Source organism: Plasmodium malariae (assembly GCF_900090045.1).
Source record: "Plasmodium malariae genome assembly, chromosome: 14".
Taxonomy (NCBI): Eukaryota; Apicomplexa; class Aconoidasida; order Haemosporida; family Plasmodiidae; genus Plasmodium; species Plasmodium malariae.
The window spans coordinates 1,595,760-1,611,961 of record NC_041788.1 but is presented as its reverse complement, the minus strand read 5'-3'; the positions used below and the strand labels follow the sequence as shown (position 1 = coordinate 1,611,961).

The window sequence follows — 16,202 nt, the reverse complement described above, 5'->3', positions numbered from 1 at the left end:
TGGATAAATATGTAAATAAATATGAATGTGTAAATATTGTACAAATGTATTTATATACTAATAGAAAGTTTATAATTGCTAACAAAAGCTAGTACAGGAAAATAGTATAAAAAATAGAGAAATTTCGTGGAAATTTGGAAATGTAAATATTTATATAGGTGGAGGCTATATGTACACTGAAATATATATATTATTTTCTTTTTTTAATGATATTACACTATTTCCTTTTTTTCCTTTTTTTATAAAATTCATAGTTTAAGATAATTCTATATAAATTATTAATCTTTAATATTATTTTTTTTTATAATTCTTTTTAATTTTACTTTGAATTAAAATATACATATAACAGCTGGGATAATGTATATATTTATACATAAACATGAAATGTTTATTTACAGACGCATTAGTACCTATATATATATGTATACGCAATACAGTTATGTATGTATGTAAATTACACTTACATCTATAATGTAAAAATAGGTTAAAAACAAAATTACTAGTTTTAGCAGTTTTTTAATATTTATTTTTATACGAATAATGCGTATTATAAGAATATATTATTTTACTGTAATATATTATTGAATATACTATTATTAATAGTAAATTTCTCATAAAAATACCTTGCATCCATTTTATCTTGATAATTTTCCGTCGTTCAAATGAAATTCTTTTTTTTTTTTTTTTATCATTTTATTTTGTTATGAAATGAAACAGTTACATGTTTGATAGGGAAGAAGGTAGATTTTATTTTTTTTTGAAAGGAATGTTTGAAATTTTTTTTTTTTTGCTATTCTTCTGATGTGCAAATTGGAAATATTTGTACTCAAATATTAGAAGTGTAAAAAAAAAAAAAAAAAAAAAGAAAAGAAAAGAAAAGAAAAGGAAAAAAGCAAAAACAAAAACAAAATAAAATTCATATTTATAATAACATATTACCATTTTAAATACAAGACGTCCATATTTTTACATATATCTGTACGCAAACAAAGGAAATAACAAAAATAAGTGAAATGAAATATATAGACTATAATATTATAAAAAGTGCTATGCAAATATAGAAAGGGTAGTTTAAAAAATGAAAAAAAATCAATTTTTTCATATTGTTGAAAATAACGACTTATCTACTGCATCAGGTGAAAATTCGTTTTTTGATTTATCCGTTAATTCCAATGTGGACTTTAAAAATGAAGAAAAAGAAAAAAAAAATTTCGATAACGTTGACGTTGATAATGTCCAACGTGATATTTTGAATAATCTTACTAAAAGAAATGCTTTGAATTACTTAGGTTTATGCAACAAAAAAGAAAATTTTGAACATTTCAAATGTGCAAATAGGTCACATGAAAAAAGCACTCTCCATGCACATATAAAATGTAATAAGCACAAAGGAAAAAACGACTATGATATGTATCCTGCATGCATAAAATATGAATATGAAAATAATATATCAAGTGATATGTTAAATTGTACGGAAAGAAATGTATCAAATATTGAGCCGAGTGATGTATCAAATTATAAGCTGAGCGATGTTGTGCATTTACCGAACTCCTGTTATAGTAACATCAACCAGGAAGAAGTTATGAACAGGGATTGTGTAAAAAATAAAACTATTTATAATAATAGAGAAACGAAAAGAAAAAACGATTTTTATTGCTTGCAACAAATAATACATAATAATTTAAATAATAACTATGATAAAAATGAAATAAAAATTTTTCATATTTATCATGATAATAGAGCTGAATGTTTATTTAATGACATAAGTGTAATAAAATTCTATGGGCATAAAAATATATGTATATATGAAAATAAAAATTACATATATAATAAAATTAATACCAATTTATTTCAACATAATGAAGAAAAGAAAAAAATGATGTCTTTTAATGTAGATAATGATATTTATGAATATTTATATAAAGAAAAAATAAAGCTAGTCAATAATAAAAAAGATGGTAATTGTAGTGCAGACGGATTTAATAATAAAAAGGATGAAAGTAACAAAGAAGTGCAATACTTTCAGTTTTACATTCACAAATATCCATCTTTCTTAAAAGATAAAATAAAAACATTTATACATATATATAACATGTTTAGTGTATATCCTTATATTAATCATAAATTCATTGAAGATGGTATATATTCCGAAAACTTAAAAGTTACTTGGAGTTGTGAAAAATTATTACATATAAGATGGCACTTCTGTGAGGAAAACGAATTAAAAGAAATACTAAATGACATCGTCTTAAATAAAAAAAAAGAGCATAATTTTGATGAAAATTTTATGAAAATCAATGATTTTCTTTACATTAATTTCTTAACACAAGAAATAAAAATACTTGATATACGCAACAATCAATTTGATGAAAATAATTACATAATATTAAATGGCAGTGGTCTTTGTTTTTCTGCTCATTATTATATAATGGTGCCTTATCACAGGTATATTAACGAAAGTAGCAGAAAAGACAATACAAATGATAAAAATGGTGATGCTAATAAAAATGATAAAAACTATCATTTAACTTATGAATATATTTATCTATCGCAACTATTTAATATTTATGATGATTTCAACATATGCTTTTTATATCCATTATGTGTTTCTTATTTTTTTTATTATCATTTGTTTGTCAAAGATAAAATTAAAAATGTAGTTGCATCATCACCGCAAGGAATTTCCGAAATGGAAGACATAAAATATAACAATACTTGTGAAGAGTCTTATATTAATCAATTAAATGATATATATGTTAAATTAAAAAACTGTTTTAAAAAAAATATACTGGATGATACACATAATTCTACTATAAAAGTAAAAGGTGATACTATTGAATTTTTAATCCCACAAAGTTGTTACAAAAATTTCGAAAATGTAGAATTCGTTAATGAGAAATCTTATTATTTGACGTTACTCTATGTCATATGCATAAGTAAGCATGGGTTATATGATAACCAAAAAAAATTAGCTAACATGGATTGGTGCAATGATTACAATATTCTGCATGATAATTGTTTTTCTGCAGCTGATTTAAAAGATGGTTACAACAAATGTACAGGTACTAATAACTGCAGCAACAAGTATACAAGTGGGAGTAGTAACTGTCATTGTACTAGTGCTCCGACTAACTCTACCACAAGAAAGTTCAACTGTGATAACCCAATGAAGGCATATCATGGTGAAGGAGAAAAATGGCAATGGTGGTGCAGAGAAAATTTATTATGCTCCAACGAGATTAAAGAAATTAGTAATTTACGCAATATTTTTCCCGATAATATAAAAAATTATTTTAATACATGTAACAAAATTGACAATATCATAAAAGTTAGCATACGCAATGATGGCATGTGTTTTTTTTATGTTAAAAGTATCGTCAGCGAATATTTATTTTATTCATTTTTCATATTATTTAACTCGAAAGAAAATCTTCTTCAGCTAATGAGGAGCAGGAAAACGAGTAACCATAATGGTAATATTAAAAGTGATAGTGTTGATAATGAGGATGATATTAAAGGCAATTATGATAATGCTAAAAAAAATAATAATAATAATAAAGTTATATATAATAATAATAATAAAGTTATATATAATAATAATAATAATAATAATAATAATGTTATATGTAATAATAATAATAATAATAATAATGTTATATGTAATAATAATAATAATAATGTTATATGTAATAATAATAATAATAATATTATATGTAATAATAATAATAATATTATATGTAATAATAATAACTACAGCATCAACTGTAGTGTTGGCAACTTGGACCGTCATATCACGAATGACAGCAAAAAAGACAACTGCACATTTGTTCCTAAGCTTAACCAAAATATGAGCGTTCACAATAATAAAGAACATTTAACAGATGACGGATCTCGGTTAGAAGGTTACTATAAATTAAATAACAAATTTTACTACTTAAATCCGATTAATTTATTACATACTTTTAATAATACTGACTTACAAAATGATGACTCTTTGTATAATTTTAATTATGTAAACAACAAAAGCGGGTTATCACCTATGTTCGCAAATATCCATCGGATATTCGAAATTAACAATATAAAAAATGTTTATAATGATATTTATATTTGTGAAAATAAAAAAGTAAATACCTTCAAACTAATTAATATAATGAATAAAGAAAAAAAAAAAATTTTAACTCCTTACTATTTCAACATAAATGAATTAACTCCTCTCTTCTTTTTAAGGTTGTCAAATACACATATATATGACATCAATAGACAAATGAATAAAGTTTTCGAATATATAAATTATAATAATAAAACGTTTACACCTTTTTTAAAAGAACATGAAAATTATGAAATGAATGTTCAGTTAGATTTGTTAGAAAATATATATACCATTAATAATGAACTATATTTATTATATACTAAAAAAATTAACTATTCCCATGATATTTATAAATATAACTACTTATATGTTCAGGATTATCTACTAAAAAATTATATGCTTTATTATAATATTTATTTTACAATACATGATGAATTGAAAAAAAATGCGTATTATAAATTAAAATATACAAACAAAAATAAAGAAACTATATCAATTCACTTTACCGTATCTTTTAATTATGTGTATGATCAATTGAAGTCCCATTTTCAACTAACTCCACAATTCTGCATAACCCACATAGAGCAGAATTCACATCAAAATTTTGAAGAACATAATTACATATCATTCATTCAAAATTATGTGAATGAAAAATGCTTAAAATGATTTAACGTAAAGGAATTTAACAAATTCTACAGGGAGTTAGATTACCCAAATTTGTGTTTCATAATATATATAGTAAATTTTCCGACAGGCACAGTGTTGCTTCGTTTTTTGTAATGAATAAAACGGAACATTCTTTTACCCGATAAAAAGCAAACCTTTTTTGCTAAAAAAATATGAACTATTTATTTTTATAACATGTGTACTTTTTTGCTTAAAAAAATATATACTATCTTTTATTTAAAAATTGCACACTTTTTTGCCTAGAAAAATATGAACTTTTTTTTTTAAAATAACATACTTTTTTAGCTAAAAATATATGACGTTTTTTTATTTAAAAATAATATACTTCATTTCGTTTACAGTGAGGTTTATCTATTTACGGAACGTTTATAACATATATTTAAAAGTACCTAAATTTTGAGACTTCTTTAATGCTTCATTCAATATTTAAGGAGCTCCCTCTATAATATTTGTAAATTTTGCAATTTCTGTAAATTTTGTAATTTCTTTTTTTTTAGCTCAAAAAGGTGTATATAAAATATGTTTGTAAATATGCACACACATGGTTTTTTTGATTTCTATTATTATTTCCTTCTTCAATTTTTAATTATAGCAATAACATTACATTTTGTAAAATGTATATTTCTCCCTTTTGTCATTGCGTACTCAACTTCTTCTCATTTTGACCTTCTTGCATTTAAATGATAACATAAAGTTTTTATTGTCATATATATTTTTTGTACTCATACGTTGTATATTTATATGTTACTGAATGTGATAAATATTATTCGAAATAAGGTGTTCACTGAGTAATATATACTCTCTCCTACGTAGTATATTGTTATTTGTTACATAGTGTACTGCTATGTATTACTTGGTAAATTGCTATGTGTCACATAGTATAGTACTATATGCTATATAATAAAGCGACTTACTATTTGGTATATGATTTATATGTTATGTGCTTAGTAACAAACGCTATGTACTGCATAATACGAACTATATTATTGTGTAATAACAAGTATTTATTCAATATTTACTCAAATTTATATAATAAAAACTTAAAAATATTTAATAAAAACTCAAACGTATTTAATGAAAGCTCAAACGTATTTAATGAAAGCTCAAACGTATTTAATGAAAGCTCAAATGTATTTAATGAAAGCTCTAACGTATTTAATAAAAGCTCTAACGTATTTAACAAAAGCTCTAACGTATTTAACAAAAGCTCTAACGTATTTAACAAAAGCTCTAACGTATTTAACAAAAGCTCTAACGTATTTAACAAAAGCTCTAACGTATTTAACAAAAGCTCTAACGTATTTAACAAAAGCTCTAACGTATTTAACAAAAGCTCTAACGTATTTAACAAAAGCTCTAACGTATTTAACAAAAGCTCTAACGTATTTAATAAAAACGCATATTTCTATAATAAAGACTCAAACGAAATTTATGAACATTCGCACTTAGTAAATAATAACTCAAAGTCATTCTATAAATGCACATACTTGCGTACTAAAAACTGTTTACATATAGGAAGTGCTACACATTTGTGCGTACTGTGTACTAAATTTTTTTTACTGTATGATAAACACTATTTTAAGGTATATTACTATATGATAAGAACCATTAGATACAACCCTATATATATTGTAAACTTTGCTGTGTGTAAATATTTTTAAGTACACAATGCATGTTAGTATCATGCTAATATTTTGAGTACCTTATACAAAAAATTTACTAAGCTGTCGCTATTTCTTCTTATTTTATGATTTCCCTTTTTACAGTTCTAAATTTCTTACAATTGTTAGGGGTGATAAATAATTTTTTTTTCGAGTGCAATTTTTTTTTATGTGGTAAAACAAAAAGTATCGATAAAAAGTTTTTACATATTTACTATCTAATTTACTTTTTTCTATGAGCTTCATAAAACATTGTTTAATAAAAAAGTACATAATTTTTTCCTTTCGCTGTTTCTGTTTCTTAATAAACCTGTGTCTTAGTTTTAAGCATAATTCAAATTTTTTGTTGAATTTTTTTTTGGTGTGATCTATTTTTTCCTTATGTTTAATCGAGAAAATATTCTTGTATTGTTCGTTTTTGGTTAGTTCGATGTTTTTATTGTACTTCTTATAATCAGCTTTATGATTTACTACTACGCTTAGCAAAAATAAGTTTATATTTTTAAGATCTGTCAAGTGGTTTCTCTTTAAAAATATAATATTATATATATAATTATATACTTCCGTACGAATGGTAGAATTGTTATCAGTATTTCTGCTGGAAGCTAAAAGGTATAAAAAGAAACATAAGTGTTTTACGGCACTTGATGTAGTAAAGTATTTGTGTATGTCTGAACATATTATTTCTTTTATTCTGTGATATTGTTTAAATTCATGCAAGAAGTCGAAAATATTACAAATATCGATTTCGCTAAAACAGTTGTAACTTTCCATTTTCGTAAAAATTTCTAAAATCATAGGTATGCAATTTTGTAGGAGTTGTTTTTTCTCATGCAAAATAAAAAATTTATTATCAGGTGATATGTGATATAATAATAAAGGGTAATGATTTTGTGATTCCTTAGTATAAAAATATTTGTCTGTTTTTAGATTTCTTTTATAAAATGAAATACAGGAAAGTAAAAAAGTAAAATTGCTAATAGCAAAATGATTTATATTTTGTTCTTTATTTAAAATTTTTATCACTTGTAAAAAAAATATTCTTTGAAATATTTCATTCAAAAAGTTCTTATTTTTTAAAAATGTTGATACAATTTTTATCAAATATTCATAAATAATATATTTTTTGTCCATACCATTTTCATTTGCACATTTAATTATTTCATAAAGTAATTCTTCATAAAAATTTTTATTATCAGTTATTTTTTTATATAATACGGGAGAATTTAATATTTCCAAAGTTACCCTTAAAAATAAATTTTTCTTTATATTATTATATATAGAAACGTAACACATAAATATTTGTTCAATTTCGTTCTTCATATGGTAATTTCCCTTATCTATCATTACAGTATCATTCATATTTATCATATCTCTTTTATATTTTTTAAATTTTTTATTCAATTTATGAACATGTTTTAAAAGTTTGAAAATGGTTGAGTTTATGCTATATATATAACAATTACTATCCAGTCGTTCATGTCTTATATTTACATTATTATTGAAAGCTGTGCATAAATTTATACTTTTTCTTTCATAATATTCCTTATTTTTATGGCTACCTGAAGCTATATCTCTACTGCCTCTGAAGCAGCTCTCTTTTGATTGTGGTTGTGCCTTTCTTCTTATCAAGTGGTTACATAGATATTTTCCCATTTTTGTCATTTGCCATTTTGCCTTGTCACTGTTCCGTAAAAAGGAAAATGTTGTACGGGTATACATACATATATCACTGTATACGCGTATAAATGTGGATGCATATATAAATGCATACATACGCATGTATATATATATATATATATATATATATATATGAGTATATGTTCTTTTTCTAGCGACGAGGAACCTTCTCTCCTTCATAACGAGACCCACTAGGATCATATAATAAGTGGGGAATTTTAAAGAAAAAAATAAAATAAAATAAAATAATTTTCCATTACTCTTTACATTTGCATTACACTCTTTTTACATAAGCTAGTACAAGTAAATGTAAAGTGAAGTAATATAAAGAAGTACGCGTAAAATGAATAAGATAACATTTCGGCATGTGTTTAATTTTTTTCTTTTTTTTTTAATCATGAAACATTGATTTCGCAAGATGTTCCGCAAAAATTTTTTATAAAAATGTTTTAAAAAAAGTGTATTTCTACTAAGGTTTAATGTTTAATGTTTATTATATACTAACAGCTTTTTTCTTTTTTTATGTTTTAAATTTTTTTTATGTATTATACTCTTACAAAATGGATGCTTGATTTACTTTTTATCTCTTTTTTTTTTTTTTTTTTTAATGGAGTAATACAGCAATTCCACAGTCTGTGAGTGTAAAAGCAATAGCTTATTCTTTTTTTTTTTCAATTAATCTCCTAAATTAAAAATGTAACAATGATTTTTATAAATTTGTGTTTGCTGTTGGGGTTTCCTATATTTAATGCGTCTGCTTACCTAAAACGGAACCGAACTGTTATCAATTACGTAAAATTTTAAACATATGAGAAAAAGAAAGAAAAGCAATCAACAACGACTAACGCAAATATGCAACACATGCGACAAACGAACGAAGCGTACCAAAATAATGATTATGCATTATGACAATATAAAAAAATAAACTATTGTTTACACTGTAACATTCAAGTACTATTTTCATTTTTCATTAGATATACTATAAGACAGATAAGTTTAAAAAGAGAAAACAAAATATCAATTTCCGACTGCGTAATAGCAAAGATGAAGATACTGAAAGTTATATTCCCCATATTTACAAGGATATTGCACCGTGCTTAAAAGATTTAGCCGATGAGGTATTTTTCTCTTTTTTGTAACAAGCTAATTACTTTTCTTTACATCAGAAGTATGTGCACACATACATACATGAATACAATCATGTATATATATATGTATATGTGCTTACGTTTCCAAATTCCTATATGTTCATATATGCATGTGTGTACGTGTGTATATATGTTTGTATGGGGGCATGTATTTGTGCCCGCTGTTTATATATGGGTATTTAACTTACCGCCTCTCCCCCTCACCTCTACTCATGCAGGAATATTCGTACAAAGACTTACTGAACGTATACTTCCCTGAAACTGTCGAAAGAGAGAAAAAAATGAAGGAGGAGAAAGAGTTAAGAGAAAAAAAAATAGAAGAAAAGGATAACTATAAAAAGTTCAGTGGGGAAATTAAGGATACGGAAAAAATTATGAAAGAAAAACTTAGGGACGAATGTAATATACAAAATTTTGAGCATATAAGTAAAATAAACGATCATAAAAAAAAGAATAAAGCTTTAGATATTGCTTATGATGTTATTGAAGATTCTTTAAAAGACATTTATTTAGACAGTAAATTTAAGAGGAATTACAATGATGAAGAAGAAAAAAAAAATTATTTAGAAATAGCGAAAAAGGAAAAGGATATGTTATATACAGATTTAATAAATAAGCCTTCGATCGTAAGTTGTAGTAGTACAGTGGATTTATTTGGTGTTTTTTATGACAGTAAAGATTACAAAAATGAAAAAAAATTATTATTAGAAATGGATAAAATCATAAATTCAGAACCTTTTAAAAGTAATCAGGGAAATATACTACAAGATGTAGATACAATATTAAAGAAGAATAAAATTCCGACACGTATTCGTAATTTTCTCATTAAATATAGAAGTATAGCTATTAAAATTAATAATATGAAAAAAAGTGAAAATGGGAAAAAAAAAGTTCAAGAGAGTACAAACAAGCAGGATGCAAATTCAGACATAAGCATATCATCAAATGAGGAAAAAGAAAATGAAGGAACAATAAACAAAAGGATGTTCTCTAACTATGGCGATAATGATCAACAGAATAACAATATGCAAATTGAGGGAGGTATTGACGACGAAACAGCAGAATGTAGTGACAAAAAGTTGAATGAGGGAAATGAATATAACGATATGGAGAGTTGTAAGAATGTAAACAATAAGCAAGGTAAAATAGGAGTAGAAAAAAACTATAAAGATTTTTTAAAAGATCTTAATAAGGTTATTATAACTTTGCATAATAATATAAATAATGAAAAATTAATAAGAAGGGATCAATATTTCATAGATGAATTATATGAAGAATACAAAAAGCATGTTAAAAGTATGCATATTAAAAGGAATAGATTAGAACCGCAAAAAAATAAATATGACTTCTTGACATTTGTGCATGAACATTATGAAGAATATTATTTTTTTAAATATGGGAATTTTGCTTATGATTTTAACGAACAAGTAGAAAAAGTAAAGAGTAAGATTGAAAAGGAAAATTGCTATAACAAGTTAGATAAGACCCCAAAAATAAAGGAGAAGGAGCATACAAAAAATGTTCACAACGATATGGATATCGTTACACACGTGGAAGGAAAAGAAGAAAAAGTTCAAGACAACACATCTTTAGGTAGTACTATTAGCATGCCCACTGTTCCCAGTTGTATTAGCGGTAAAGCAGACAATATGAGACCAGTGAACACGATGAGTAACAACAAGGAGTGCACCATTTTAAAAGGACTAAAGAACAATAAAAAATTGAAGAAACACGTGCTTGTGGATATAATAAGAAATTATCAAAAAAGAATATACGACATATACAAACCGAACAATTTTATAACAAATTTATATGGATTTGATAACTATATTGAAAATGAAAAATATGATAAAGAAATTAATATAACTCTTAATAAATATAGTATATTAAATTATGATAGTAAAGAAGCATTAAATAATGACGAAAGGTTATATGTTGGTAAGTTAATATTTGGTAAAATTTTTAAAATTGAGAAAAATTTTGCATATGTTGATATAAATTATGCCTTTTATGCGGAATTACATGTAGATCAAATGCCATACAATATTGACAATATTAAAAGCGTTTTTAAAGTTAATGATAAATTAATATTTGAAATATTCAAAATGTATCCAGATAGGATATTGTTAACATTGAAAAATATACAAAAAATTAATGATCTTAATAAAATACTCTTACATAAAACTCAAGACATACCTTTTGATGTACATGTTGTTTCTCTTATAAAAAACGGAATAAATGTTTCTTACAATGATATATATACATTTATTCATATATCCGCCTTATCAAGTAAATATAAAATAAAAGTAGAAGAAAATGAAAAAATTGATGAAACTATAGTTAATCAAAAAATTAAAGTTCTGTGCACAGATATTAATAAATTAAGTTTTTCAAATTTATTATATGAACAAAATGAACAATTAAAAAAAATGAATATGTATGATTTAATTGAAGTTGAAATTATACACATATCTAAGTATGGATTGATGGTAAAATATGAAGATGTAGTTGGGCTAATTCACATATCGGAAATCTCTAAAAAGAAAATAGACAACATAGATGATATATTCAAAATTAATGATAAATTAAAAGGTATTATAATTAATATAGATTATGATAATAGAAGATTTTCTCTTTCAATGAAAATATTAGAAAGGGACGGTAGAAATATTATTGATCACAAATCTCAAATATATGATGATCTGCCATATATTGTAGAGGTTATTAAAAAAAGAAATAGTAATTTTAAAATTGACGACTCAAATATTAAGAACCAGCTGTTATCTCTTATAGATATATATAGAAATGATGATAATGGTACAAAGGGTAATACGCAAAAAGGGGAAACAAATTCGAATAACATAATAAAGGAAAAATGTGATACAGGTGTAACTGTGGAGAGTGAAGTTGAGAATGAAGTAAAGAGCGATATTAATCGAAGGGAAAATGTTGAAGGAGATCTCCTACAAAACGAAAGTGCGCAAATGCAGGAATATAATGAACAAATACAGCATGACGATAAAGACAAACCATTGAGAACTTCGGAAAGAGAAAAAGATACGCTTGACGGTGCTATTTATTCAGATGAACAACAAGAAGAAAGGGAACTATCTATTGATATACACAATCAGTTAATTCCTTATATAATGTTGAAACAAACGGAGAGCGAAAAAACGGAGGATGAGGAAAAAGGAAGGTTAAAAAGGGGCATTTCATACATGAACAAATGAACAAACGAAAATACATATCTATACACATGCACTTATATTCGTACTGGCATTCATGCAAACGTACATACATGCATCATTTGCACGTTGTGTATATATATATATTTTATTTTATTTTTTTTTACCTCTTTTAGGGAAATAATTTGGAACTTGGAAGATGAAGAATTTTTGCATTCCAACTCACCAGTCCAGAGTATTCAATGTATGCATAAAAAAATGAGAGGATAAAATAAATGAAAATATACACGCACTTCTAAATACCAAACGGTTTTTCATTAAATAAATAAATATATATATATATATATATATATTTGTCCACACATGTGTGTGCATATGAGTGTACATAAATAATTTACTTTATATTTTTTCAGTTTCTGAGTATCAGTGGTCTTATTTAAAAGAAAAAAAATGGGTGAACTTTCCTTTTAATATCAACAGAATTATGAATTATTATTTCAACATTTACGATGATTTTTTCACCTATAAGGACAAAAAGTAGGGGAAAAAAACGGACACAGTAATGTTCTCTTTATACGTACACGCGAATAAACATATATATATATATACATATACATATGAATGCACATGTACATAGTATAAACTTAATCTTTTCTTTTCTTCATTCATCTCTTCAGCGTGATGTATGAAATAAATTTTGTAAAATTAATAAGAGTTGATATGACTACTGGGCTCTACAACAAAATTAGAAAGAGTGCAAAGTGAAAAACAAAGATTTGCAGATTGGACAAAACAAGAAAAAAAAAAAAAACTCAAAAAAATCATAAAAGTGTAAATGTTAATTTCGAATGGATTTTTTTTTTTTTTTTTTTTTTAATGTATATTACTCATTTTTTTCGTTGTTTTTTACGTATATTTTTTTGGTTAATATTCTATTTCTTCATCCAAATCCGAGTCTTCATAATCGTTTTCATCCTTGTAATTTTCGTCGTCGTTAAAATGAATATCCGGCTGAAAAAAAGTGTTTATGCATTTGTTAAAAAATCTATATGTTATATTAAATACATATGAACGTTTATGTGTTTGTTGGAAAAATTATAAGTTAAAATATATATACGCAAGCATATTTATTCGCTTGTTGGAAAAACTATACGTTATATTATACACGTATGCATATATCTGTGTTTGTTTATATATACGTACAATTTATATGTAATTTATTATTATTCGCTTTTTCAGTAATTCTTTTTTTTTTTTTTTTTTTTTTTTTTGTATCAAATTTTCATTTAGAAATTTCTTTAAAACTATTTCTCATAGCTTTTAATAAATATGTAACTTTTTTCCATTTATTCTTACAATTTTGGGGTATGCGTAAAAATTGTTGGTAGCTGACATTTTCCATTTCTTTTTTAGTCTTTCGAATTTTGTAAACACCTTTTTTGTCATCCTCATATTTTCAAAAAATAAAATGAAAGATGATGTATTCAACTCGTTAGCTTCGTTTAATTTATCATATATGCTCATCGAAGAACAAAACTCTTCTATGTTTATTAAAATGTGATTGTAATCTATATGACTCAGTTGGTATTTATTGCTTGTGTTACTGTCTACGTTATTTCCCCTTTTATGGGATACTTCATTAGCTTTTATCTTATCAGGTACAATACCATTTATACCATTTCCTTTTCCATCCTTTTCGTCCCTTTGCTGCGAGTCAAAGGAATCACGAATATCATCTGTAATCACTTTTGTGTTGTAATTAATTTTAATAATTTTATTCGGAAAAATTTTGAGAGTAATTAAAAAGCTTTCAAATTCCTTTATTGAGATATCCTTATGCCATCCACACGTAAATATTTTATACTTTGAAAAAATTGTAATATAATCTAGTTTATCTGAACTAATAAAAAGGTTATTTTTGGAGGCATATAAAAAACATGTACCGAAGAATTCTTTTAGATGATATTTTTTAGCTACTGGATATTCTTGCATTTTATTTAGTATAATATTTGCATCATTTATATTATTGCATAAGACATAAGCACAATCACTTTGTATTCCATTTTTTTTAAACCTAAAAATAATATTTTTTAATTCAACATTAATTTTAGCACAATCAAAAATAATTTGTGCTACTTCTTTTCTTCCATAACAGCTTGGAATATTTATGATAGTTACTATTTTATTTAAATTTTCAAATTTTGCTATTCTTTTAATATCTTCTGTAAACCTTAAAAACCTTTCACATTCTTCTATAAATTTTTCTATTTCATAGTCATCGCATAAATGAATTTTACAATCTTTGAACATATTTTTTAATTGCATATTCCACCTTTTACTAGATGTAGTTTCACTCCCTGTTTGGTTATCCTTTTGGACAAACAACTTATTATCCTCTTTACTGCTCAATTGACAATACGTCTTTTTGTTCTTTTCCGAATTAATCACATCACTACTATCATGCAACGAGTTGTTATTTTCACCCATGCCATTTTTTTCCGTATTGCATGATTCCGCTATATTTTCGGTATCTGCGTTATGCTCCTTTCTGTTATGGGTATCAAAATTAAAATTGAAATTTTGCTTTTTGATATCATCAATTAGAACAATAATTCTTCCTGTAGGTCTGCAAAAGATATTGGTCATAATGTGTATATCACCACTCTTCAATTTTACACCTTTCATATTAAAATAATTTAATATTAATTCTTTTTTACAATTTTCTCTCTTCACATTTTCAAATAAAATTGCTTTTTTTCTTAGAAGGTTTGATATGTTAACATCACTACTGAACCACGCTCTCCTAATTCTACGTAGTGTCATCATCTTAACAACACTGTTATTATTAAACATATATATATATATATATATATATATATATATATATATATATATATATATATATGTATATATATATATATGTATGTTATTATGTATAGTTGTATGTAGGTTAGTATATATGTTGCTTTGGATGTATAAATAAAGGCACAATAATTAAAGGAAAAGATTGCCTCTTTTTTAAGTAGCTCTCCTCGAATTTTTCAAGTAGTAAAATTGAAAATTAAAAAATAAAGAAGTTTCCTCCATTTCATCTTAAAAAGTAAGATATATAAAAATGGAGAATAATATAAAAGGCCTCATGAGCAAGCAGTACACGAAAAAAAAAAAAAAAAAAAAATTTTGACCATTCAGGTAATTCATGTGACTTTAAATGATTGAATTAATTAAAAAAGCAACAAATACATATCCCCGTATCAGAATATTTATTGAAAATATGTATTTACCATATTGTAGAATAGAGGAAGCTTTCCACTTATAGAATTTTCCTTTAGCTATTTAAAAGGAACATGGAGCAGGAAAAGAGAATTATTACATAAAATTTTATATGAGATGTATACTTATGCACATCTTGAAAACAGTGGTTTTCATATCGTTATATTTCATTCTATTTTGTTCTTTTTTGTTTCATTTCATCCCATTTCGTCTCATTTCTTTTTTTCAATTAAAGGAAGCTTAAATTTTAGTTCGTGAATACAAGTAGCAACGAGGTTGTTCGTGGAAGAGTAACACCCATAAGGTAACTACAATAGATGAAAGTAATAAGAAGTATATGTTTCCACAATGGCTTTTTTTTATTTTATTCTTTATTTTTAATATTTTTCCATTATTTATATGCAAATTTGCGTAAAATATAATAAAATAACACATGTAAAAATTATGAACGTAAAAATTAATAAATATAGGTACACCT

The 16,202-nt window shown here is 24.8% G+C and overlaps 4 protein-coding genes across 4 annotated transcripts; 2 read left to right on the top strand and 2 right to left on the bottom strand.

Moving 5' to 3' along the window:
• Positions 1–1,078: 1,078 nt before the first annotated feature.
• On the top strand, positions 1,079–4,756 carry PmUG01_14044600 (conserved Plasmodium protein, unknown function; the record flags this gene model as incomplete). Its single annotated transcript, XM_029008011.1, has 1 exon — positions 1,079–4,756. The coding sequence occupies one exon, from the start codon at positions 1,079–1,081 to the stop codon at positions 4,754–4,756; it is 3,678 nt and encodes a 1,225-aa protein (XP_028864343.1).
• A 1,781-nt stretch (positions 4,757–6,537) lies between these two features.
• On the bottom strand, positions 6,538–8,103 carry PmUG01_14044500 (conserved Plasmodium protein, unknown function; the record flags this gene model as incomplete). The annotated part of the gene is made up of 1 exon (XM_029008009.1): positions 6,538–8,103. One exon carries the CDS (start codon positions 8,101–8,103, stop codon positions 6,538–6,540), a length of 1,566 nt encoding a protein of 521 aa, XP_028864342.1.
• Positions 8,104–8,820: 717 nt separating this feature from the next.
• On the top strand, positions 8,821–13,216 carry PmUG01_14044400 (RNA-binding protein, putative; the record flags this gene model as incomplete). The annotated part of the gene is made up of 6 exons (XM_029008008.1): positions 8,821–8,910; positions 9,093–9,236; positions 9,485–12,462; positions 12,628–12,695; positions 12,865–12,988; positions 13,129–13,216. The coding sequence occupies 6 exons, from the start codon at positions 8,821–8,823 to the stop codon at positions 13,214–13,216; spliced, it is 3,492 nt and encodes a 1,163-aa protein (XP_028864341.1).
• A 159-nt stretch (positions 13,217–13,375) lies between these two features.
• Positions 13,376–15,277, bottom strand: PmUG01_14044300 (conserved Plasmodium protein, unknown function; the record flags this gene model as incomplete). Its single annotated transcript, XM_029008007.1, has 2 exons — positions 13,376–13,462; positions 13,808–15,277. 2 exons carry the CDS (start codon positions 15,275–15,277, stop codon positions 13,376–13,378), a joined length of 1,557 nt encoding a protein of 518 aa, XP_028864340.1.
• Between the last annotated feature and the right edge of the window lie 925 nt (positions 15,278–16,202).